Below are 24649 nucleotides of genomic sequence, written 5' to 3'. Positions count from 1 at the left end.
TGACACCTGACAGTCCCTTCTGTTTTAGTTGACATTCAGCACCAGAAAAAGCATTCTCACAGTTCCTGTCCAAGTCTTATTAGTTAAATAGCCTTAGTTTAAAAAGTGAGATTAGAAATTTATCTGTAGATATTCATCAATATTATACTACATAACATGGAGATAAATAACTTCACTTATGTATTTTAAAACATGGAAGATCCAAGTTCTCCCTCACTTTCCACCGGGCATCAGATTAGTCCTCTGTGTCCCCTTTAGTCCAAGCCACTCACACATCAGGAGAAAGACTCGCCTGGGCCTTCTCATCTTGACATCACCCGTTCATGGTGGCTTCTAGGGTAACAATCCCTCCTACCTGCTCTCATTAACCTAATCCTTTTAACAGTCTCCACATTTGACAAGAAGCTTTCTTTTATCCTCAGCGTTTATAATGATATTGTCAGGCATTGCTGTCTCTGGGCATCTTTAATGTAGTAGTGTTTATGTTTGGGGAAGAACAAAAATAGCAATGTTTATAACTTTTATAACTGGTGGGGAGAAAACAGAACTAATTCAAGCTGGCATCATCAGCTTGGTGGGTCCTGTTTGTGCAAATAATGCTCGCTAATTATAGCCCTTCCAGCATTATTATACTGACCATATGTAATTAACTTGACTTTTCATTCTCTGCTTAGAAAAGTAGAATGTGTTGCAGTTTCCCCTTACATCTCCCCAAGCCAGGATCACACATTCTCCAGTGGACGAAGTCCAGCATTCGTCTTTTCTTCAGTAGTGCTAAAATCTCTGTATGGCATTACGTTGAATAGGTCTAGTTCATCAAAAATAGAATCATAATTATGGAAAGTCAGTTAAAAGGAGGGTGAATTGTAAAACAAAATGAGATTTTTAATGGCTTGTCGACACTTATAATTAATGAGATGGAGCTGGGGCCACATGTGTGACCTTTAGGTAGAAATCAGGCCCTGTGTGAATGGGCCCAGGAAAGAGAATGATTTTTCAGAAGAAAAGAACTCTGTACATCTTGCTAGTTTCTGCCTCCTCCTCGTTCAGGCCTTTTTCTTGAAGTTGGGCTCATTGGTGTGGTCCGCCGGCCACTCGGCGGTCATGTCATAGAATGTATGAGAGCTTTTTTGGAGGAGACAAAGCCCCACCATGGAGGCCCCAGAAGAAGGCAGTTGTGTAGCTGACATTGACTCCTGTATTTGAGTCTACTTGTTATCTTGCTCATAATAGGAAGCTGCTTTTCATGACAGTGTTAATTCGTGGGTCTGATCCACTTTAGTATCTGTTGTACACAGTGAATTTCTTTGAACACTGGTTGCAAACAAAGAGGGAATGATACAGAAGCATTCTGGCTTTAAAGCCTGATACCATCCAACTGCCCGACTTCCTCACACACCAAGTGGGTTCCTGAGGCTACAGAAATTGTTTTTGTCTGATTAGGCACAGGTCCCTTTGAACTCTGTGGGGGTTCTTTTCCACTGACACTTTCTTGTAACCGTGTGCAGTGTGTTTTTTTTTGTTGTCTGATTTTGGAATCCAAAGAGTCTACACATCAGCCCACCCCAAATCCTTCATGCTTTTGTTAAAGCATAAAAAACAAAACTGTAGTTACTGTAACATCTGTTACATTCCATACCCTGAGGCACAGACAGGCAGAGCTAAACTTCCTGCACACACGTACACACACACACACACACACACACACACACAGACAGACATACCTCTTTTCCTGCTCATGCACATAAAATGGGTTGACTGGAAGGCAGAAGTAAATCAGAAGAAATATCTAGTCTGTGGTTCACAAAGGATGTTAGTTACCCATCTAATTACCACCAACAGAGCCTCTGTTTTCCAAGGGAGCCCACAGACAGGAAATGCATCTTCCATGAGGCTGGGGCTTAACTGGGGCTATCCACTGTCACTTCTGGGGAAAGAATGGGGGGAATAGGGGAGGTTAGAATTTATATCTATGACACTAGAAACAGTATTCAATTAGGAGACATGTAAAAAGCACAGATAACGATAAATGGCTCAGGATTGAGTCAAATTAATTCTAAGATAAATACCATCATGGCTGTTAGCTCTGAAATTCTACAGTCAACTATAGGAGTTGCAGACGACTGACGAGGACTAACATGACCTACTAAGAAAGAGGATGGAGTCTCTTCGTTTGTTCTTGCATGCTTTTATTTGTTCCTTTGCTCAACATTGCACAAGGCTTTTTGCTGGCTTCCAGTGTGGGGACCCATTTCCTTCCTGTTCTAACCTGCTTCCTTTAATACCTCAGTTGGAACTGTATTAAATACCACCAATGTGTTGATGGCTATCACATTTTTATCTTTCGTTCCACCACTCCTGAGCCCCAGAGCTGCCTTGCACATGACTCCTCCTCTCTCCGTGGGGATTTCCTGTGGGGATCTCCACCTAGGCATCCATTTACGAATTGGTGGCTTGTTTTCCAAACCCCAAGCCTATTTTCCCTTTAACCTCTCCTATCTCAGAAATGGCTTTGGGGATTGAGTTGCTCTAGTGGAAAACTTTGGTGTCATCCTTCATTTCATTTCCTTATTTCCCCAGTCAGTTAATTCAAACACCTCCTAACTGCCCTGTCCTCCTTCTCCCTGGACTGCTTGCTGCATTCTATGTCGCTTGCCGTCCATTCTGCACAGAACGCCCATAGGAACTTTTAAAAATGCAAATTAGCATATACTGCCCCTTCCCCCGCCACACACCTTGGCAAGGAATTGTGTCAAAGAATAGGGGTTGGCAAAAACTATAGCCCACAGCCAAATGGGGCCTGCCTCCTGTTCTTGTGAAATCCTCTCGTTGGAATGTAGCACACCCACTCCTTTACGTTTGTCTAGTGACAATAGTACAGTGGAGTCGTGACAGAGACCGTATGGGCTACCAAGCCTAGAATATTATCTGGCCCTTTACAGCAGGACTTTTCCAATCTCTCCCACAGAATAAAATCTAAAGGCCTTCACCTTGACCAGCAAGACTGAAGGTGAACTGGCCCCGCGTCCCTCTCTCCTCTCCCCACCTCCTCCCTCTCACACTGCCTGCCTTGTTTCTGAACCCCTGTACACCCCACCCCACCGAAGGGCCTCTCCCCTGACAGCTCCCTATCCTGAATGCCTTCTCCCAGTGTGGTTTTTTCTTATCACTCAGGTCTCAGCTTAAGGTCGCTTCAGCAAGGTGGCCTCCCAGTGAAACTATCACGTTGCTCCAAGCCGCAGTCTAAAAAGTTGTCCTGTTTTATTTACATTATGGCATTTGTTACTTATTTTATTGGTTCTGCCCTTCTCACTGGAATATACATCTAATGAGAGGAACCTTATCTATTTATTTTCCTGCAGTATCTCTAGTTCCAAACACAGGGCCAGGCACAGAGTCCCTAAGTGTGTTATCTGAACAGAGGCCGCACATGCAAGGCGGTGGATGGCCCCGTGAGGAAACATTCATGACATCAAGCCAGGGATTAGAGCTGACCACGATGGATGACACGAAAACTGGGGACAGAGCAGGAAGGTCCCCTGAGTCGTTTGGGATACATCAGGAAATGAGTATACGAACTTGTCAAGTAAAATTGAAACAAGAGTAGAAGTAGGATGGTGACACTGAATTCACAGTTCTCTGCAAGGAACTCATAAATACAGCTCCTGCTTTGTCCACACAGTGGCTTTGTTGCATACTGGGAATGACAGCAGCTGTTAGCCAGCGAGGTCAGGTTAGTCCCTGGAAATGAAAACAACCACAGCTTTACCAAAATAAACCAACGTGGGCAAAACAAAGGGAAAGGCAGCATTTATTTTCCGTATCTCCTCTGACCCTACCCCACTTGTGAACCCATCTTTATTGAGGTCGGTGATTTGAAGGTATGGAGAACAGAACTCTCTTAGGGATGCCAGGCCAAGGCAGAAATCTACCTCTGCTGGAAAGAAAAACCCTCAGGCCATAAATGGCAGCTTTTGTTTCATGTTTAAAACATATGCTTTTTTTTTTTTTTTCAGTCTAACATCTTAAGTGTTTGACTTGGGAGCTACTGGTACCCTAAGTAAGCCTGTGAGTGAGGCGTGTAAATTTCATGAAACCCTAGATGACATGAGCTAATAGGCCGTGCTAGGAATGCTGGAGGGTTTGTTTTTTTTCTTTTGGAGGAAAGGGAAGTATTGTAATTAGCTGGGGTTTCAAGATGATTTTGTGTGACCATGCACAGAACACTCAACTTTTGTCCATGAGTTGGGTAATGATTTTCTGTATGCCTTTTTCATTTTAGTTGAAAGATACTTGGCCGTTTAAAACTAATGGAGTAAAATATTCTGGAAATGCTGTTACTTATTGATGCTCTGTGCTGTATGGTAAATCCTATACAGTCAGGTGTCAGGGGCTCTCTGTCTTGACTAGACTGCATTGCTGTCTGGCTGGGTGGTTTTCAGTAGGTCCCTTTGCTCTTCTGGACTCCAGATTCCATCGATAAAATGAGGCATTTCCATGGGTGTGTCCAGAGTTTCCTTCTTACTTTAAGATTATGGATTATGTTTTTTTGTCCGTTACTAAAGCATTATACTTAGTATGTTTAATTATCTGTAATACCTACTTACTGAGCTCTTATGCTATGATATTCTAGAGCAGAGGTTAGCACACTATTTTTTTCTATAAAGTGCCAGATAGTAAATATTTTAGGCCTTGGAGTTAGACAATCTATATTAAACTATGCTGATGTAGCACAAGTACAGCCATAGGTATATATAAACAAATGGGCAATGCTGTACTCCTTAACAATTTATTTAATCAGCTTAACAACAACAACAACAGAAATATTTATAAAACACATGTGATGGCCAGAATTCGGCCCACGACCATCATCTGCCGATCCTCGTTCTAGAACCTAGGCACTAAAAATTATACTCTATAAATATTCAAGATGACTTCTTTTAATAAATGCACAGCATTATCTGGATATAATCTCATTCACATGTAAACACGCAGAAAAATGATGGAATATAGTTCAGAAGTGCTACTTAAACATAAACACCAATGAAGATATGTTCTACAGGCAGCGTCTAGTGGACCAGAAGGGATGGAGAATGGCTAGTGAGGGTCTGTAAGGAAGGACGCAGATGGATACTGGGGCTGCACTGTGCCTTGTGGCTTTCCATATTATATTCATTGCATATTCATTCAAGGACTGTTACACTACATGTTAGAACACAGATAGTAACACACTTGCATGCTACCCTTCATTTGTTTGAGAGCAGGAGGGAAGTAGGAGTGAAGACCATTCAGAAAGGATGGGATTATGTCAGCAATGTGGGAGGTGAGAATGAGTTCAGTGAAGGATGGGTTTGTGGCCTAAGGTGTGTGCATTGTGGAAAACAGAAGAGAAGAGCGGTTGAGTCTGAGAGGGACCGACATTCAGGCAAAGGCTGTGTGCTGTGGCCCATGGAAACTTCCAGGCAAGGAAAGTCAGTGCAAGCAGAGCACAGCATTGCCACTTGAGATTGGACTGCCTCCCAAAGGCTCGTGGTGACTCCTTGCGTCTGGAAGTTCACAGGGACATCATGAACTAAGAGGGTGCCTTCATTTGTGTGTGCGAGTTTCACAAGAGACTTGGGACACTCATGACTCTGGCTTTGACTTTTCCTCCTTCCAACCCTCCTTAAGGATTTGTCCAAAGCAGATTGCATTTTGCCTCTCTTCACTGAATATCAGTCAGTTATTCACTAGAACAATGGATAATGTAATAGAATATCTGTTCACTTTTGTTAATCTATTAACATCTTGTTGGTTTCTGTGGAAGACTATGTGGTAAAATTTCTTAAAGTGGAGAAATTTCCTATGCTGTTTTAGAAAACAAACAAGCAAGCAAACAAACAAACAAAATGGGATGGCTGGGGGCTGTAAAACATGTGAAGAAAGATCACAATGAAATATACTAATTGTATTACGAATGGCATTTACCTGCTTTCCAGCCATATGTCTATTGCAAGTCATATAAAGCGTTTGGCGAGCTTGATCCTAAGGAAGAATTTTCCCTGTGGATAAGCTGTGGTCTGGCCACGTAACAGATCCTGATGATATTCAAGGGGACTGGGATGTCTTCTCAGATAAACAGGTTAATAATATCCTGATAAAGTGAGACTGTTTCCTTTGTATTTCTGACTCAGCCACACCAACATATCTGTATGTGAATAGCTCCCAGCAATAGTTACATGGGTTTTATTATTTGCTGATTATCATCACGAGGGGGATAACCTCTGAGTTAGGGGTCCCCCAGACCGCCACCAGGTTCACTGCTTTCACTAGCAAGGCTCACATAACTCAGAAAAGTTGTCACACTCATAGTTGTGGCTTTTTACAGAAAAAGAATGCAGATTAAAATTAGCAAACACTCGGGGTGCATAGAGCAAAGTCCAGGAGAGACCAGGTGCAGGCTTCTATTGGTTCTCTCCCAGTGGAATTGTCTGGACAGCATTCAGTTCTCTTAGTGATGATGTGTGAGAGAATGGATGGAGTATTGCCAACCCGAGAATCTCCTTTGAGTCTTGGTGTCCCGAGTTGTGTTCTGTTTTGTTTTTTTTTGCTCAATAGCCAGGGAACACCCCTGTGGCTGACCTTAGTTATTCAGTCCCTAGTCCTTATGGCGGTCAAAGGGCCCCACCATCAGTTACACTGCTAGTGCAGAGGACCTGGCATGCCGAAGGCCCCCAGGCATGCAAAGGCACTCTGCTCAGGCAGAATGTTCCAGGGTCTCAGAGACGATCTCCTAGGAGGCTGTCCGGGATCCAACTTTTCTTTGGAATTTGTGGGGTTCCAACACCCAGACCTTCTGAGTCGACTGGTTACTGGGCACTCTCACTTGACTAAAAGATTTCTGACAAAGAGTGTTATCTTTTCAGTTAGTGCTGAATGCTTGTTCATGGCTTTCCTGAATTTGGCAGGGCTTTTATACCCTTAGCAGGTAGACAGTGATTTACATGATATTGGATGTCGTTCTGAGAGGAAGTTATGATTGACGACAGATATTCTGCCTGGTACTCAGGGTGTTGTCAAAAGACATAAGAGGGCCATCCTCTTGGTGAAATTGTGTGACAGGTGAAACCACTCTTTACTGCCTAGAGTGGTGAGGGTGAGAACTGGTATCCTCCTGTGCTGTAGGTATTCTGCTGAACACTGCAGAGGATTCATTTACGTATTCTCTCCACACAAGCTCTTGTTTTCTTATTTTCCATCTATTTTATAGTTTGTTAAGACAAAAATGAGGCAACGGGTGGTGGCCTCACAGTCCCACAGATAAAGTCTTCCGCATCTGAGATTCAAATCCAAGTTAGCCGAACTCCAAGGACCGCGTTACTTTCACTAATGATTGGGTGGATGGAGGACAGTTTTGTTGGAATCAATTTCTGATTCAGTTGCAGTGTTATCGCGATTGGTTCTGAGAAGGCCCAGAGGTAATTTTTTTTTCAATAATGGATGTAATAGAACAACACTTCTATATTGCCAAGGAGTCCTGTTCTCAGTACCTTAGATATGCACTGCCCAGTAGGTAGCCACCAGCTATGTTGGCTGTTGAGCACTTGAGATGTGGCTGGTGCATACTGAGATGTGTGTAAAGTACACATTAGATTTCAAGGACCTAGAACATACACACGAAATGAAGCTATCTCAGTCTTTTTTATTTTGATAACATGTGAAATGATATCCTGGATATATTGGGTTCAATAAACCAAACTGTTGAAAATTGATTGTACTGCTTAACATGCTTTAATGTAGCTACTGGAAAATTCAGCATTACATGTGTAGGTCACATTATATTTTTATTGAACAACATTTATCATCCCACTTTCCTTGGGACCAGCTAGCATTTCTCTTATTCAGGTTAGCTCTCTTGTGTGTGTGTCTCACCTTTTTAGTTAAATGATAAATGTCTTGAAGGCAGAGGTTTGTCTTACCTAACTTTGCATCCTAGCCGGTACTACAGTGGATTCTCCCGTGTAGCAGGTACTCAAAAGCATTAGTTGGCTACAGAAATGAATTACTGTGCTGCCCCACTATTCTTGGTGCATATCACCCTAGTGCTTAAACCTGAAGCTTCTAGAACAGTCTGGATCTGTCTTGGAAAACATTCTGTTTCTGATGCATAGACAGAATGAGTACTTTTTTGCAAAAAGACCATCTTGGGAGTTATCAGAATGTCTCCAAGCAAGGAGACTTCTGTACACAACCCTGGCTGGTTTCCTGAAGGCTTGTGTCTTCTTCCTCTGAATCCTGAGGCTTAGATGAGAACCTCCGATTTTCCACTAGCAAGGAGACAGAGAAGAAACCGAGTGCGTATTGTGCGAAAGAGGTATTAGCTGCAGGAAATGATTTATTTTCTTAAACCGAGGTAGTCTGGCAATTCCTGAATATGTGGCAGAACTAAGTGTAGGAACATTTGAAAACCAAGAGCCCTAAGGTTCTAAGAAATACCTGAAACTCTGTGGCAAGTGGCTTTATATGTGTCCGTCACACTTCTGGTCATCACTGCTTACCCAGCAATACATGGTCACTCCTGGAATAATCTAAGTGCCTATTGAGTAGAAAGTGTTCATTTTATACTTTTAGTCATAGTAACCTCATTTGTAATTCTAAAGTTATAAATCTAAAGGAAATTACTTTTTAATATCCTCTGGCACAACATTAAGATTTTACAATTAGATTTTATAGCCTACAGTCATATGCTGCAGGACACAAGGCAAATTTGAGACCCTCTGCACTAAGAAAGTTTCCTGTAGGTGACGAAGGATACCTACAAGCCATGCAGAGTTTAAGGCAGAGCAGCCCAGGCACCACCTTCACAGCCTGGAGGACAAACCTGGTCACGGTCCAGGAGTCTGAGGGTCTGGGCTAGTTTACACATGATTTTACATAATCTTAAATTGAAAAAACAATCTGTCTTGATGGATGGATGAGTAGAAATTACTTCTTGTGTGAGTTATCCAGCAATAAAAACCTGTCACTGATTAGCTTGGTTCTTATCCTGCAGTTAGGAGGAATAATTACTCCAGATGGCTTAATGACATAGGAAGTTTCCATGATCTTAAAGGTTATAGACAAAAGGGAAGGCAGCGCCAGCCTACCAGGTGGATTTTGAACCCAGCTTACTCACAACTTTCCAGAAGCTTCTTTTACACCGTGCCAGGTGTGTCTCAGGTAACCTTTGGATAACTCAAAATTTCTTTGGCTAGAGTAACCTGGACCCCACCTAAGACTGACCTTTAGATCCTGAGATTGAACTAGTATTTCTGGTATGGCCAGAAAATCGCACAGGCAAGTGAAACCTTGGGGAAACTGGAAATCACGAATCTCACCCTTGACTCAGAATGGGAGTACGAGGTTTGACAGTTAAGTTCGTGAACTTGTTGCAATGATGTTGCTAACCTTTTTTGATATCAAAGGGATTATTAATTATGAATTTGTACCAACCGAACAAATAGCTAACCAAGTTTACTATTTGGAAGTGCTGAAAAGGCTGCGTGAAAAAGTTAAACGACCTGAATTTTTTGCCGCCAATTCATGGCTCTTGCATCACGACAATGCACCAGGTCACACGGCACTGTCTGTGAGGGAGTTTTTAGCCAGTAAAAAAATAACTATATTGGAACACTTTCCCTACTCACTTGATTTGGCCCCCAATGACTTCTTTCTTTATCAAAAGATAAAGGAAATATTAAAGGAAGACATTTTGATGACATTCAGGACATCAAGGGTAATACAACGACAGCTCTGATGGCCATTCCAGAAAAAGAGTTCCAAAATTGCTTTCGAGGGTGGACTCGGCGCTGGCATTGGTGCATAGCTTCCCAAGGGGAGTACTTCAAAGGTGACCATAGTGATATTCAGCAATGATGTATGTGGCACGTTTTTTAGGATTAGTTCGCGAACTTAATTGTCTGACCTAGTACATTTCAACTGGTCATGAGATGGTAGTTGATTCCAGTGAAATATTGTTTCCTCAGATTTCTCTTAAAATATGTGCCAAGAGAAAACATCAAACACATTTATTTATTTCTGTATTATCGTGCAGTAATCTAAATTTGAGAAATGATATGTCCGGAAGTCATACAAACAGCCTTTGGAGGAGTGCAGCGTGTCCCGAGCCTGCCCGGGGCCAGCCTTTATCTAACAGCTGCCTCCCCCATGCAGGCTTCTGCTTCTGCCCTTACTGGAATAGCGTATGCATTCTTTCCTGTAATTTAACTGATCTGTGGCTATTATTTGATGTTTATTTACATTGTGAATATATATTATACTATGCATTCCAGGCTGTAAACATAGCTTAAAATGAGACTTGTGGTTTTCAAATTGTGTTTAAGTTAAGAAGACCCAAATGAGAGGTGCTTCAAGGAACGTGAACTATCACAGCTTTTGGATTTCTTCGAAATCTAGCAGGCAGGTTGCCCAAGGTGAAGCGGTGAACTTTGGAACAACCCAATTCCAGAGCACAGACATTTTGCCAGATTTGCAGTTGGTGGGTTTTTCCTATAGTGAACATCTGAAGAATGGATGAAGTGTATTATGTGTCATTGCAAAGAAACCACGAAGAGACTTGATAGAACACCTGACTTGTGGCGCAGATACACAACCAAAGACAAAAAGAATATGAGAAAGCACTGACAGCTTGTTAAAATACCATGTTTTATGTGTCATCTTTACAAATACAAATGTAAATAAAGGATGCTCTAGACTTTCTTTCTTTTTTAATTAAAGTTTATTGAGGTGACAATTGTTAGTAAAGTTACATAGATTTCAGTTGTATAATTCTGTAATACATCATCTATATATATTGTGTGTTCACCACCCGGAGTCAGTTCTCCTTCCATCACCATATATTTGATCCCCTTTACCCTCATCTCCCACCCCCCACCCCCCTTACCCTCTGGTAACCACTAACTATTGTCTGTGTCTACAAGTTTTTGTTTCTTCATTTGCTTGTCTTGTTCTTTTGTTGTTTTCAGTTTTATATACCACACATCAGTGAAATCATATGGTTTTCTACTTTTTCTGTTTGACTTATTTCGCTTAGCATTATAATCTCAAGATCCATCCATGTTGTCACAAGTAGTACTATTTCATCTTTTCTTATGGCCGAATAGTATTCCATTGTGTATATTCTTGATATGTTGGATCCTCTTTGTTTTTGCTGATATAAAAATGTTTGAATTTCTCTATTTGGTTAATAGTGAAGAGTTTTGTTTTATTTTACAGAAAAAGTCATATCAATGGAACATTTTGATCATTGCCTGTAGCAAGATTTTGAGACCACTTTTTCTTCTCTACTGTATTCTTGAGTGTATATTGTACACACACACACACACACACACACACACACTTTTATCTAGTATACATATATACATATATAATTTATATGTATAATATCTCTTCATATACACTTATGCAAATACATGTGTACAAACATGTGTGTGTGTGTGTATGAATGAACATACTGATGCCTGTATTTAGACATAACTATGTAAAACTATATATATACACACACATACTTGTATCTAGATATAAACATATGTTCTCATATGCTTTTATATACTTATTTATGTATCTGTCCGTGTAATTATGTTTGAAGAAACATATGTGTACACACGTACACTTGCATATAAAAATATATATGAATATATTATACCTAACTCTAGACATAGGTATGTTAGTCCTTTTAAATAACCACAGTGTAGAAAGCTGTATTTGCTCAGATAAGTCTGGCAGAGACCACCCCATGGCATTCCCACTTGGATGATCTAGTGCTATGATGGGGAAGAACCCAGACTGCTGGAGAAGTCATGGGACTCAGGACTTTCCACTTTGCCACTCATTGGTGTGTGACTTTGGGAGGTAATGTGACTTCTTTGTCCTTAGCTTTATCAACTATAAAATTGGGGAAGGGGGGAGGTCAATTGCCTCACCGCCAGTGTCATGTCCCGCTGTAACTACTTTGATTCTACCAAGTCCTAGGTAGGAATTAGAGTGAAAATAATTGAGACCTATACATTCTTAGAAACAAAATTGGCCTGATATTTTTCAACCCTTCTCCAAAGCTAAAGTAAGGCAGAGTGAATTTGCCTAATTCTAAGTAAACCCATGTAACCAGGACCTGCCTTGGAAAAAAACGCCCGAGATAAATTTTCCACTGTTGTGATCGTCTTCCTCTGGATGCCTTGTTGCCCGTGGTGGACCCTGGTTTCTTTCTGATTTTCTATAGGATCTTCCCTTTCTCCAGGTTGCCCTCTAGGGCTGGCTATGCTTGTCACCCACCTGAAAATTACCACTGAATCCCTTTTTTCCAATTTTGCTCTCTTTTGGTGGGTGGCAACTAGTGTTTCCAACAAATTGATCCATGCTGATGTTACTATGTGCTAAGGATTAATGTACATTATACATTCCTTGGAAAATTGATTTTAAATTTGGACCTCATGGGAGTATTTCCTTCATCCTATCCTGCCGTTAAATTCCAACTTACCCCTTTGCCACTTATGTTATATTGGGCAAGATGTTTAACTTGTCAAAATTTCTGGATGTTTAGCTTTTATTTTTTATTTCTGCAACAAACATTATAGATCTAGCTTCACAGGATTATGAACATTAAAAGAAATGAATTGTTAACATGTGAAAATATCTCACAGAGTTCCTAAAACCAAGTAAACACTGAAAATATAGACAGTAACAGCAGTGTAAATAAGAGACATCAGTAATTTGGATGTATCTCTTTTCCACAAGCATAAATTTCCTCCCTGATGAAGTGTTCTGCCTTGGCTTAGCAAACACATGAGGCTTTGGGACTGTCCGTGTAAGAAACGTCCAAACCTATAGAGAATTTTTATAAGAGTTTATTGGAGCCAAACTGATGATAATTACCGGGAAGCAAGATCTCAAATACTCCAGAGAATGACAGTTTTGCAGCTTCTTTTATGTATTTGAAATTAAGGAGGGAACATAAGGAAGATGACATGCGGGTGGGAGAAAGGAAGGCGGGAATTGGATTACAGGACAGTTAGCAAGATTCTGTGCTCTCCTGGGGGTGGTTATTTCAAAGGGGTGTGAACCTAGGTGCACAGAAACAATGGACAGGGCTGCTTAAGGCAAAGATAAACCTTTCATTGAAGAAGTATAGGCCTGGGGCTGACTACCCACCATGACCTGCCCAGTTAGGGGTTTATGACCAGGTCACCTGTGAGGATACTTTCCGTAGAAGCCTTTTTCCTCCACAGGACTTGAATCTATTATTATCACTTACAGAATTTCAGCCACGGCTCAGGTAGTCCAAAGCCTGATGTATCTTATTTTTGGGGGATGAAACATGGCTGGGGGTGCTGTCGACCTGCTGTCTAAAGTGCCCTGACTTGCTCTGAGTGACTTGGAAGAAGAGGCCTGGAAAAGCAGATGGAAATGGAAAAAGAAAGAAAAATGGTAGCAATCAAGAAACAGGGCAGTAAATCAGCACAGTCCTGCCACACTGTTCTTCTTATGGCTTTTTAAAATTCTACTCCTTTGTTTTCCAATCATATTTTTAGCTCAGAGTGCATTGGTCGAATGGTTTATGTAATGCAATGAAGCCGAAAATGAAGTCTGAAGCAAGGAGATTTAAAGAGCCATAGGTGTCTTTGAGGTAGAATGATTCCTTTCACAACTCAGGGAAGGGGCAGGCAAGGAGAACTTCCAGAATGCCCAGCCAAGAGAACGCCTCACCGTGCTCTGCCAGCAGAGGTGCCCTTCCGGAGGAGGTGAGAACCCAGCTCGTGCATTTTCAGAACAGTGTCCTGTCCCCCATATCACAGCTGAGTGGCTTAGACTGCTTAGAAACCCAGACATTGCACTCTGTTTGTATCATACCCCCTTCTCATTCCAGAATGTTCTTCACTCCAGTAAAGCAGAGCAATGACGGGTATTGACATTTTCTTCCCCCTTACTTACATAAAGACCCTTGGATCATAAAACCTAACTAGTGAAAATGGTGAATGCTTTTTCCTGGAGATCTTAACTAACTTGTAGATCATGGTTATTCATAAGAACAACAGCAAAACCAATAAATGTTGTATTTACAGGTTGACAATAGTAACTGGTTTTGGGAGACCCAGCCTTCTGCGATTGTATTTCACTGTTCTCAAGCCTGTAGTTCAAACCCAAGTGGGTGGTAACTTTTACTTAAATGTATATAGATCAATGAGAATAAACTCACTTTCAAAGTGAAGAGGTCGTAGATTTTTCTTTCTTCCTGTTACTTTCAAAATGTGTCACATACAAAGGTACATTTTTGACTCACTGCCATTTAAAAGTGTAGTGTAGTGGCTAAAAACACCAACTCCAAAATATGGAGTGGCTCTTATGAGCTGTTGACTTCAGCAAGACTTGGTGTCCTACCTGTAATAGGGCGGGTGTGAGAAATATAGGAGTTAACATGTGTAAAGTATGTAGAGCGACATCTAGCAGTCAGCATATACTGTTTAAACATTAAGCAGCTATTTTTGTTAGCTGCTTTACCAATAATCATGTTATTGTCATTATTATTTGCATGTACAATATTAGATGGAGATTGAACCAAAGCATAATTGTAAAGAGTGAGCCTTGGTTTGCACTTATATTTCTGTGGATTTATATTGCACCTGTGCTCTAGTTCCTTTCCATTCACCTTTACCCACCACCCTGGCCCCTCCCACTTTACCCTGTTACTTAGTTTATGATATGGGTTTCAAGTTCCCCAAAGAAGTTTCACCGCCCTGCTTTCTCCCGTCCTTAATTGACTGAAGTTTGAAAGAATAAATTCAGGCTACTCAGAGCCACCCTTATTCTGCCTGGGAGGTTTCCCTGTTCATCATATGCCCACAAGTCAGCTTGGTCTCCGGCCGTCAGGGCCGCAGTCTTCAGCCCGTGGAGAAGCCATCAATCTGGGTTTGGGAAGACAGGTTTCAGACAAGGGCTATTCTTTATCAGCAGAATCCCCTCTGATCCTTGCTTATCAGGCTTTGAAGGTTTTCTTGGCTTACAGCCATCATTACCTTGGATATCTTTAGAGTGTTTGCTTTTTTTTTAAAACAGTAACTTTGACTCCTTTTTCTTTGTTTTTGTTTGGGGAGGCGGGGGCAATGGACTTCCATCTGTTAAGCTAATCTCTAGTGTACATGCCAATTATTTGGGCAAAATTTATTAATACTGAAAATAATTATTTCTTGAAGCTCTACACTGGGTTCTTTTAAAAATTGAATCAGTACACTTTTGGTAGACTATTTACAAAACAATCCTGGATGCTTGTGTAGTAATAAGAGAAGGCAAATGTGAATCATGGCAGCTAATTCTGCAATAAAAAATCATTGCCAGAGGCTATACTTCCACAATCATGTTTGTGCAATGAATGCATTAGCTAGGATGATTAATATCAAACATTTAAAAATATCTACAAAGTATTCAGTTCAAATGCATAGGTTTTATGTTACGGTTTAACTTCCAAACAGTGGTGTGTTGGCTGCCATATTTAAGTTCCATTTCATCGTACGGTTCTTTCAGCAAGAACAGAAGAGAGAGGTAGGAGGAAAAGATGAACCCATTATTTAGAAGACATGAACATGTATTAAGAATGTCAATGTTATTGAAAAATGTGTCTCTGAAACTCACCACATGCTGTGTGCCGTCCCCTGACCGCCATAGTCTCCCTGATCTTTCTTTGGCCTCTGGTGAGCTTGTTTACCTCCACCTGCCCAGCTGGTCTCTCTTCTCCTAACTCTGTACTCCCCTAGCTCTTCTGATGAATCTGTAACAGCTCATTTTCTGATTCCGTAGAAAGCAGCTCAGTAAATTCTTCATGCTGCTACTGAACTTTGTTATTGTGGCGAATACTACTGACACCTTGTTGAACTATCCTTGTGTTTCTGCATTCAACCTATTCTATGAGAGAGAGAGAGAAAGAGAGAGAGAGAGAGAGAAAGAGAGAGAGGCTAATACAGCTCTCTCCTTAGGACTATTTTCAGCCATGTTCTTAAATGAGGTGGCCCGTGATTTTTCTTTCTTATTATGTCCTTGTCTAGCCTTAGTATCAAGATTATCAAGATCACAATAAGCTCAGCACTGCAGAGAGAAGAGGAGCTTTACCTCTTTGTCTAATGTCTGACATAATTTGTATAAAATTGGGATTATATGTTTCTTGAGAAGTTGATAAAATTTACATGTAAAACTGAGCCTGCAGTCCTTTATGACACACTGGGCTTGGGAGTTTATTATGTATTTTGTTTGGGTGTTTGAAACTGTAGTAACAAAAGAGTACAAAGAAACTATATTTTTAGAGGCTTTTTTTTTTTTTTAAATGAGGGGAGCATGCATATTCTTATAGGCAGAGGGGAAGGGATTTTATAACATCTGGGATATTCGAGGGAAAAAAGAGGTAATTTAAGGACGAGATTAAAGACAAGGGAAGAGATGGGGTGGAAGCCGAGCTGGAGCGACTGACTGGTCATCGAAGAGGCCAGAGCATCATGCTTCCGATTTTACAGGGAAAGTTGAGAGCACAGGTATCGCTGTGGGCATATTTTCAATATTTTCTGTTAGAGACCGGGGTTGGTGCAGCAACTTTCTGCCATTCTGGTGTCCAGTACGATAGGAAGCCGGGTGATACACAGAGGTGAAATAGGCAGACCTTTTGGATGAATGCACAGGAAAATCAAAACAAAGAGGAATAGGCAGATTGTCCAACTGTGATCTAGTGTTAACCATAAAAATACAGTTTTAACAGGGAAACGCGTTAGAAATTTAAATAAGGAAAATTGCGCAATATTGACGGAACCCTATGCTGTTAATTCATCCCCCCTCCGCATGCCCACATGTCTCTTTGTATTACCTGAGGGTGTTTAAGAAGTGGTGTAACCACTCTCCCATTGCTCAGTGTAGGATGTCTCTTCATCCTGGTTCCTGTTTGTCACTCTCTTCCAATTCCTCTAAATGAAAAGAAAGGTAAATGCATGAGAAGCAAGTTTTACCTAAGCCCTTTGTTTTCGTTTTGCCTAAGCCCCCAGTCATCTTTCTATGTATGAATATTTCCTGTAACTCTATAAACACCTGTGCACACCTGTATTTATAGATTCGGTGTTTAAAGAAGGGGTTAGGGCCAGTTCCTTAACTGAATAATAAACTCCTGGAAGAACCATTTATTAATAAATTTTTATAGCTCCAGCTCCTGTACATACTTTGCTATAAAAGTATTTTGTTTCAATCGACTTGCCTATAAAATGAAGAAATTTATATAAAATACTAAAAAGACTCAAGATACCGTACACATTAAAACTGGAAAAACCAAATAGTCTCTATGTAAGTCAGCGTGGCTTCCTGTAGGCAGAATAGAGCTTTCTGTCTATGTCATTTCTCCCCCAATAACTGAAAGTAGAGAAATGTCATGTTTATTATACAACGCTATTGCTTGAAAATAATCCATCTCATTTGCATGAATGAAGGCGTTTCTACAGAACACGTTATGGGGCACGGGTACATTTCCATATTAGATATGTTTCTAGCATCTGCTTTTAGGAAAAGAGATTAGTTCTGTACTGCACACTTTTTCCTGAAACCAATAAGTTTGTTGATTTGACAGTTATATGCCTGTTCAGTCAGTGTGCTGTCACTCAAAATGCTAAATCCAAGGAAAAAGGCAATCAGATAACAAGGTTAGCTATCAGGAATAATGATAAGGTGTGGCACAATGGCAGGGAGTCCCTCTGTATTTTTTCAGTGTCAGAAATGAGCTAAGGAAAGTTGCAAAAAATGGCTCATGAAGCGGCACTCTAGGCTGGAGGTCCTTCATTTAATAGGATTTAATAGTTCTTGTAAAAACCTGCCTCTAAAGAGTGGCTGTTTCCTGATTTCCCTTAGGGAAAAAAATTACAAATGAGGCCTAGAGGTAATGGTGGATTTCTCATCTAGAGAGGACTAATGTATTTAACAAGCCTAATCCTGGGGCCAAAATAGAAACCCAAAGGACAGGGACATAGAACGGCCACTTTGAAAGAAGGCGAATGGTGCTCTCGTGTTTGTCCTTGTTCCTATGGAGAGCTGTGGTGGTGACGTCTCCCAAGTTTTCATCGCTTCCCAGTCAAGTAGCATGAGACATGGTCTTGTCTGTATTCAGTGGTCCTCCGATGAGCCGTGTAAATGCCGGGTTATTTTCTGCTCAGCCCAGCGCTGACAGGAAATTGCGCATCTGGCTTGTCCATCACAACCGAGCACTGATCCCTTGCTTGCTCTTTCCTGGGTGGCTATACTCCGTGCATCACGCATTCTCAGTGTGGATTATGTGACATCCTGATGGAAACCTCCAGTGGCCCCTGAAAGATCACATCAGGGGACTTTCAAGTCCTCTCTGAAATGTAATGTGTGCTACCTGAAGTCCCCAGAGGAAAAGTCATTCATTTTTATCTTTTTATTTATTTATTTTTCCTATTTAGAAATTGGCCCCTGGTTACGCGAGTTCAGAGCGAAGAATGCTGTGGATTTCTCGCAGTTAACATTTGACCCAGGACAGAAAGAACTTGTTGTAGGAGCAAGGTGAGAGATCTTCCGTTTTGCCACTGCAGATTCGTGCGGACTTCATTGTACATCTGTGCAGTCACACATGAGCTGCTCTGCCAGAGTTAACGAGTGCTGACTAACATTTCTTCCAAGAATGAAATACAATATGAGTGTCATAAATATGAGTGTCATTCTACTAATAGAATGACTACTGCTTTTTACAGCAAGCATTTATCGGGCCCTTCCCATGTGCCAGGAGCTGTTCTAACATGTAATTCATTCACTTTCTCCTCCCATGCAAACTGAGAGGTAGGTATCGTCAACATCTCTATTTTAGACACAAGGAAACTGAGGCAGGAAGTGGATAAATACATTTCCAGGGAATATGTATTATGTCTAATAAAAGATGGACCCAGGTTTCAGACCCAGGCAATTTGACTGAAGAAACCATGTTCTTAACTTCTCACTAGATTCTTCAGTAAACCTCTAGAGATCAAGAGACCATAACGTCCATTCTGGCCCATGTTACCTTTCTTTGTGAGCTCCATTAGGCTATTTACCAGTCAATTGAGAATTCAAGGAAGTTGTTATTATTTATGCCTCTTAAGGTTCACGTGATCCTGTATCCAGGTCAACATTTGACATCCCAGTTTGAAAATGAGGCCACCGGTACACAATCAGCACAGATCTTGAGTTGTTCTTCTCATACTTACCATGACTTCCTTAGAGAACATGCATAATCCCTGCATTCAAATCACCTATCCTGCCATTTTGAGGATGATATATAAGCAACACTTTTTATTCATGTCTTAGGAAAAATGACATTGAACTTGAAGAAAGAGGCCATTTGTAGATTTGAACTCTTCTGGCATCCAAAGAAAGCACTTTAGGCAGTGAAGTGCTCATGTGTCTTGCCCAAATTTACTAGATTATAAAATATACCTTTCATAGCAAGAGAGATTGTACAGTTTCCACGTAGATCTGAGTGAAGCTAAATCTGGGTTACATTCTGGGCACTCTAGACAAACATTGAACAGTTTCTCGGATCATTGCTTTTGCTCTCAGATCTTAAGGAGCCCTTTGCGTCCACCCAACAAGTGAGGATGTTGAGATGTGTGGTCGTAACTTTAAATGAATAGACAGAAGTTGGTTTAGTTCCTAGCACCGAACATGTCACCTGCATCTCTTTTGATGTTTGTGCATAGACAGCATGTGTGCACTGGATGGGCTTACTTGGTGTGCTTTTGCTTACTTCAGGAATACTTGGGGGATTTCTGATGCTGCCTTCCATCAAATTCCATCCCTGGGAGCCTGCTGTATGTTGCAGGTATTTTTAACTGGTTTACTGTAAGCAAGGGAACAAGAGAGTGGCAGTCTCTGAACCCCAAAGTCAACCCTTAGGGAAAATGAGCTCTTTCCCTTAAGTCAAGCAGGAACAGCGACCCCTGCTGGGACAGCCGGTGCAACTATGACCCCAACTGGTGTAACTATGTCTAGCTTCCTTCATTCAACTCGAAAGAACTTTGTGGTGAGGTTGACTCAAAAGACTCTCCATTGTTTCTGGAGGTTGCAGAGGCAGCCCTGCACAGGTATATACACTCTGCCACTGGCTGGCATTTGGTTAGTGACACACATGTCCCTAATGGATGTAAGCAGCCACTGAGCAAAATGAGACTTAGAAGAGACATGTCATGGTCCTGTCAGGCTGGATACAGCACCTGGCGAGTGTCCCCAGGGAACACCCGTCCCTGAAGGTTCTCCATCTCAGTGGCCCTGGAGGTCCTATCTGTGTTTCTGGAAATCTCCCATCTGCCTCATCTCACCACAGTGCCAACCTAGACACACCGAGAGGGATTGCACTAGCCACTGAGTCAGCTTGGTGTGTGTTGTGGTGACCTGGAGAAATAGAATCTCCAGATTTAGCACATGAAAGTCCAGGATGTGCGGTAAAATTGGAATTTCAGATAAGAAACACTGGGAGTATGTATTTTCTATTCTAGAACAGTGCGTGGTACACTGTAGACACTCGATAAACAAAAGAAAGGAGTAGACTGCACGCACTTAGCTGCATGACCTGGAGCCCATTTCAGAGTCTAATTTTCTCATCTTTAAAATTGATATAATTGTTTCTAGTCCTTTCAGCTGTTGTGAGGATTAAATGAAATAATCCATGAAAAGTGATTGTCCCAGTAACGGGCACCCAGGAAGCACAGCGGTGGGGAGCTCTGCGGATATCCATGGATTTTGGCTTATATGTGCATGTATATTTCTGGCAGATATCACTGAGTGAGAATAGGAATTTTACCTAGGAAACCTGGTGGGATGAGGCTCAGAATGTTTGAAAAGGAGTGTGAGCCAGTTATAAAACTTTAAAAATAACCCAGTCCTCTGATTCCTGTTTGGGAGGGCTTGACCTAGAAAAAGCAGTTTAGATAGCAAGTATATATTTTAGAAATCTGTAATGGTTTAAAGATATGAGCGGTGGAAAAATGTGTAGAGAGTCTTTTTGTTTTTTTCTTTCATATCAGCACTAGGCTTTGTAAAGCCATTTACTGGATGGTTTTACTTGATATCAGCGATACTTTACGTTCCTGAATTGAATTCAGTTCAAGATTCTTTGCAAAAAGTTCATTGTGCTACAAAAGAAAAACCTGTTTTTAGGCGATTTGTGTTATGTAGTTTCAGAAAGTCTTGGGTCTGAATTCATACAATTTCTGGAAGGAGCCCTAAATTTCCCATTTGCATGGAGCACATTATTTTTCATAATATTTTAAAAGCACTGATGTTCATATCCTGTTTTAACCAAACCTCCTTAAAAATTAATAATGTTGCTGTTTTCAATGACGAGATTCAGGCATTTTTATTCTAGAAAATGTGGAAAATACAGTAAAGCATAACGACAAGAACAACAAAAAATCTAAACAAACAAAAAAACAACAATACAATTTCGGAAATAATCCTAGTTAACCTTTTCAGTTATTTCCCTGCATTATTTGATTTCTGTTGGTTTATACTATTGGGATAAAATTTTATCAATGCTTTTTATACTTCTCTGTCAAAAAACCTACTAAAAGCAGTTCCCATGATATATAGACATCAAGAAAAATTCCAGAATGAATTCCATAATTCCACAATGCTATCTTGTGCTTTAGAGGTTTTTGTATAGATAATTATAAAAGTAATGATAGTAATAATAGACCACAAAGTTGACACAAATATAAGTTTCCTGCATTTAGGATTGTAACAACAGATGTAAGAGAGGGTGATTATATTTTTTATTCTCCAAATGAATCTGTTGTTCTTTAGTGATTCAGGTTCATTGTAAGGACGACAAGTGATTCTGTGCTGAATTTAAATGTTATTTCAAATGGCAACTCACTTGGTCCGCACACAGTGCAGTGTTTGGCAGTAATCAGGAAGTTTATAAATTAACCGTATTTTTATAAAGCATCAAGCCACACAGCAATAAGGAAAAAGAGCTTCTCATCAAGGAGAATGGGAGCTTATTTCAGCTTCTTTTATTTGTTTGTTTCTTGATCTTTCTGTTATTTTCTTTCCATAACTTGATTTCTGATGATCGTACTCTTCTCTAACAAGTGTCAGTGTCGTATAAACATACAAATTGAAGGGCATAGTTCTGCAACCTGTGATATTTCAGTAAGAACACTCACCTGTAAGCTCTCACACAACACCTGGAGTCAGGAGGCCTAACCACCTGCTTGTAAGGTGGTGAGATTGAAGCCCATACACCCAATACTTGGGTCAGGTTCCCATCCTAATTGATGTGACAAATATACCGATTTATGTCCTTGGAGATTTAAAATTTTAATTCTATTAAAAAGGCATCACAAAATGACAACATTATAAAGATATCAAAAGAAAGAGTAACAGGGATGCCTGAGTCTCCTTGCAACACCTGACATGATGTGAGTACAGGCCACTGTGCAGCACGCATGGAACTTGCCATTATCGTCAATGGACTGTTTCCATTTATTGGAAGATATTTCTGTATATATGTTTGTACTATAAATGGTATAGATTTTTTTTTAAATTAAAGTTGATTGGGGTGACAGTGGTGAGTAAAGTTACATAGATTTCAGGTGTGCAATTCTGTATTACATCATCTATAAATCCCATTGTGTGTTCACCACCCAGAGTCAGTTCTCTTTCCATCACCGTATATTTGATTCCTTTACCCTCATCTACTACCTTCCTCCCCCTTTACCCTCTGGTAACCACTAAACTATTGTCTGTATCTATGAGTTTTTGTTTGTTTGTTTGTCTCGTTCTTTTTTTGCTTTCAGTTTTATATCTCACAAATCAGTGAAATCATATGGGTTTTGACTTTTCCTGTCTGACTTATTTCGCTTAGCATAATAATCTCAAGATCCATCCAGGTTGTCGCAAACGGCACTATTTCATCTTTTCCTATGGCAGAGTAGATTTCTAATCAGCATGTTTATTACTAAAACCCGAATGCTTCCAAGGCAGAAGTTGGTCTTGCTAACAGTCACAACAAACTGGTCTTGAAAAATTGTAGTGTATTATTTTGAACCATTTGTTTTGCTCATGGCTTGAATCTACAAAAGTAAAGATAAAAAGGAAAGATAAATTACTTCTGTTGTGCTGGGTCTGAATTTGCTTTAAGCATGCAAAGCATATATTCCCAGAAGATCATATGGACTGAAGGGGCACTCTTCTATTTAATTGGAATGAGTTCCTGTTTTCAGAATGATTTTGCCCCTGGTTCTAAACAAAGGGAGCTAAATTTCAGGTTCATATACCAGTCATTTTAAAAAATTAACTAATATCATTCTCTCCATTTGGTGGTTATAATTCCTATTTTTATTTTAAAGTTTTACCTTAGAATTAATCTGTTGGAAGCAGCATGTAATTAAAAGGAAACTGGAGATTTTTATGCAATTTCTGCTTCTAGTAGCCACAACCTCTATTTTCCCAAGGCTATTATTTTAGTCAAGTTTACGCATTAAAGGTAACTCCTTCTGACTGGAATGAACTCAGCAATTAGGAACACATCCAAAAAGCAATAGACCCCCATCGTGCAAAGAAATCCCAGGTAATGATGATGTTTATATTGTATTGACATTAATTACGACTTATAAAAGCAGCTGGTAATGAAAAGAAGGGTGGTGCTTTTCATTCCTAATCTTCATTTTCACCCTTGCCCCACCTAGAATTTTTTTAAACCTGTATTTTACGGTTTGAGTATTTTCTGTCTCTATCCTTTCCTTCTCATTGTTAGCACTAGATTCACGGGTGTGCCTTTTTCTCTTAAGATTCTCTGTGCTTCTCTTTCTCTTCCTTGCGCTGGTTCTCCCCTTTCTTCCAAAAGGTCTAGTGATCAATTAAACTAATCTGTGTTAAAAACCTCGCTCTTTGTCGGCTGGCTTTGTTAAATTTTGTCCAGTATTTGTCAAATGTTAGTGTATTAAGTATCACCAAGGGCGGTCATTCAAAATTCAGCTTTCTCTGCCCCCTACTGCCAAACCCTGCTGATTCAGTTGTTTGTAGGATGGTCCCAGAGTATGAGCTTTTAACAAACAGGTGGTCCACACACAGGCTTGTGGGAAAGACTTCTGACCATTGTTTCCTTTTGCTGTTGTTCAAAAACAAAATAATCTGCGTACTTTCATTCCTGCTGGAGCTGATGTGCAGCTAAGCCTAACAGCATAGGTATTTATTTAGTTATAGGCTATATATAGTCTTCCATTTTCCCAAATTCAATGAATGAGCCAACAAGGAGTTTGATAAAAATGAATCAGCCTCTTTACTTTGAGTGTGTGGATGTGTGTGATACAATATTTGAGTGTTGAGAGCTTTTCTCCTTGCCGGCCACACCTTGGGTTTGTCAGAATTTATTACTTCATGGAGTTATTCTTTCATGACTCTTCATTCATCAAATATTCATTGAGCTGATTTTATGTCAGGAAGTACCTTAGGCATTGGGGAAACAAAGATGAAGACTTTATAGCGTAGTGCAAAGGTTGGCAAGCTAAGGTCTGAGTTTGCCTCCAGTTTTTGTAAATAAAGATTTATTGGAACACAGCCCACCCAATATTTGTATGTTACCTGTGGCTGCTTTAGAACTTTA

At 40.4% G+C, this 24649-nt stretch overlaps 1 protein-coding gene across 3 annotated transcripts in view; it reads left to right on the top strand.

The window, feature by feature from the left end:
* SEMA5A (semaphorin 5A) overlaps positions 1-24649 on the top strand; it is a 430801-nt gene that overhangs the window by 176320 nt on the left and 229832 nt on the right. For all 3 annotated transcript variants that reach the window (XR_004423500.1, XM_033110202.1, XM_033110203.1), the window contains one exon: positions 18474-18573. Coding sequence is in view for 2 of the 3 variants with exons in the window: in XM_033110202.1 (XP_032966093.1) it covers positions 18474-18573 (100 nt within the window). In the remaining variant the exon portion in view is untranslated. The remainder of the gene's footprint in view (positions 1-18473; positions 18574-24649) is intronic.

Source organism: Rhinolophus ferrumequinum, chromosome 7 (assembly GCF_004115265.2).
Source record: "Rhinolophus ferrumequinum isolate MPI-CBG mRhiFer1 chromosome 7, mRhiFer1_v1.p, whole genome shotgun sequence".
NCBI classification, from domain to species: domain Eukaryota; kingdom Metazoa; phylum Chordata; class Mammalia; order Chiroptera; family Rhinolophidae; genus Rhinolophus; species Rhinolophus ferrumequinum.
This window is presented reverse-complemented; position numbering and strand designations above follow the sequence as displayed.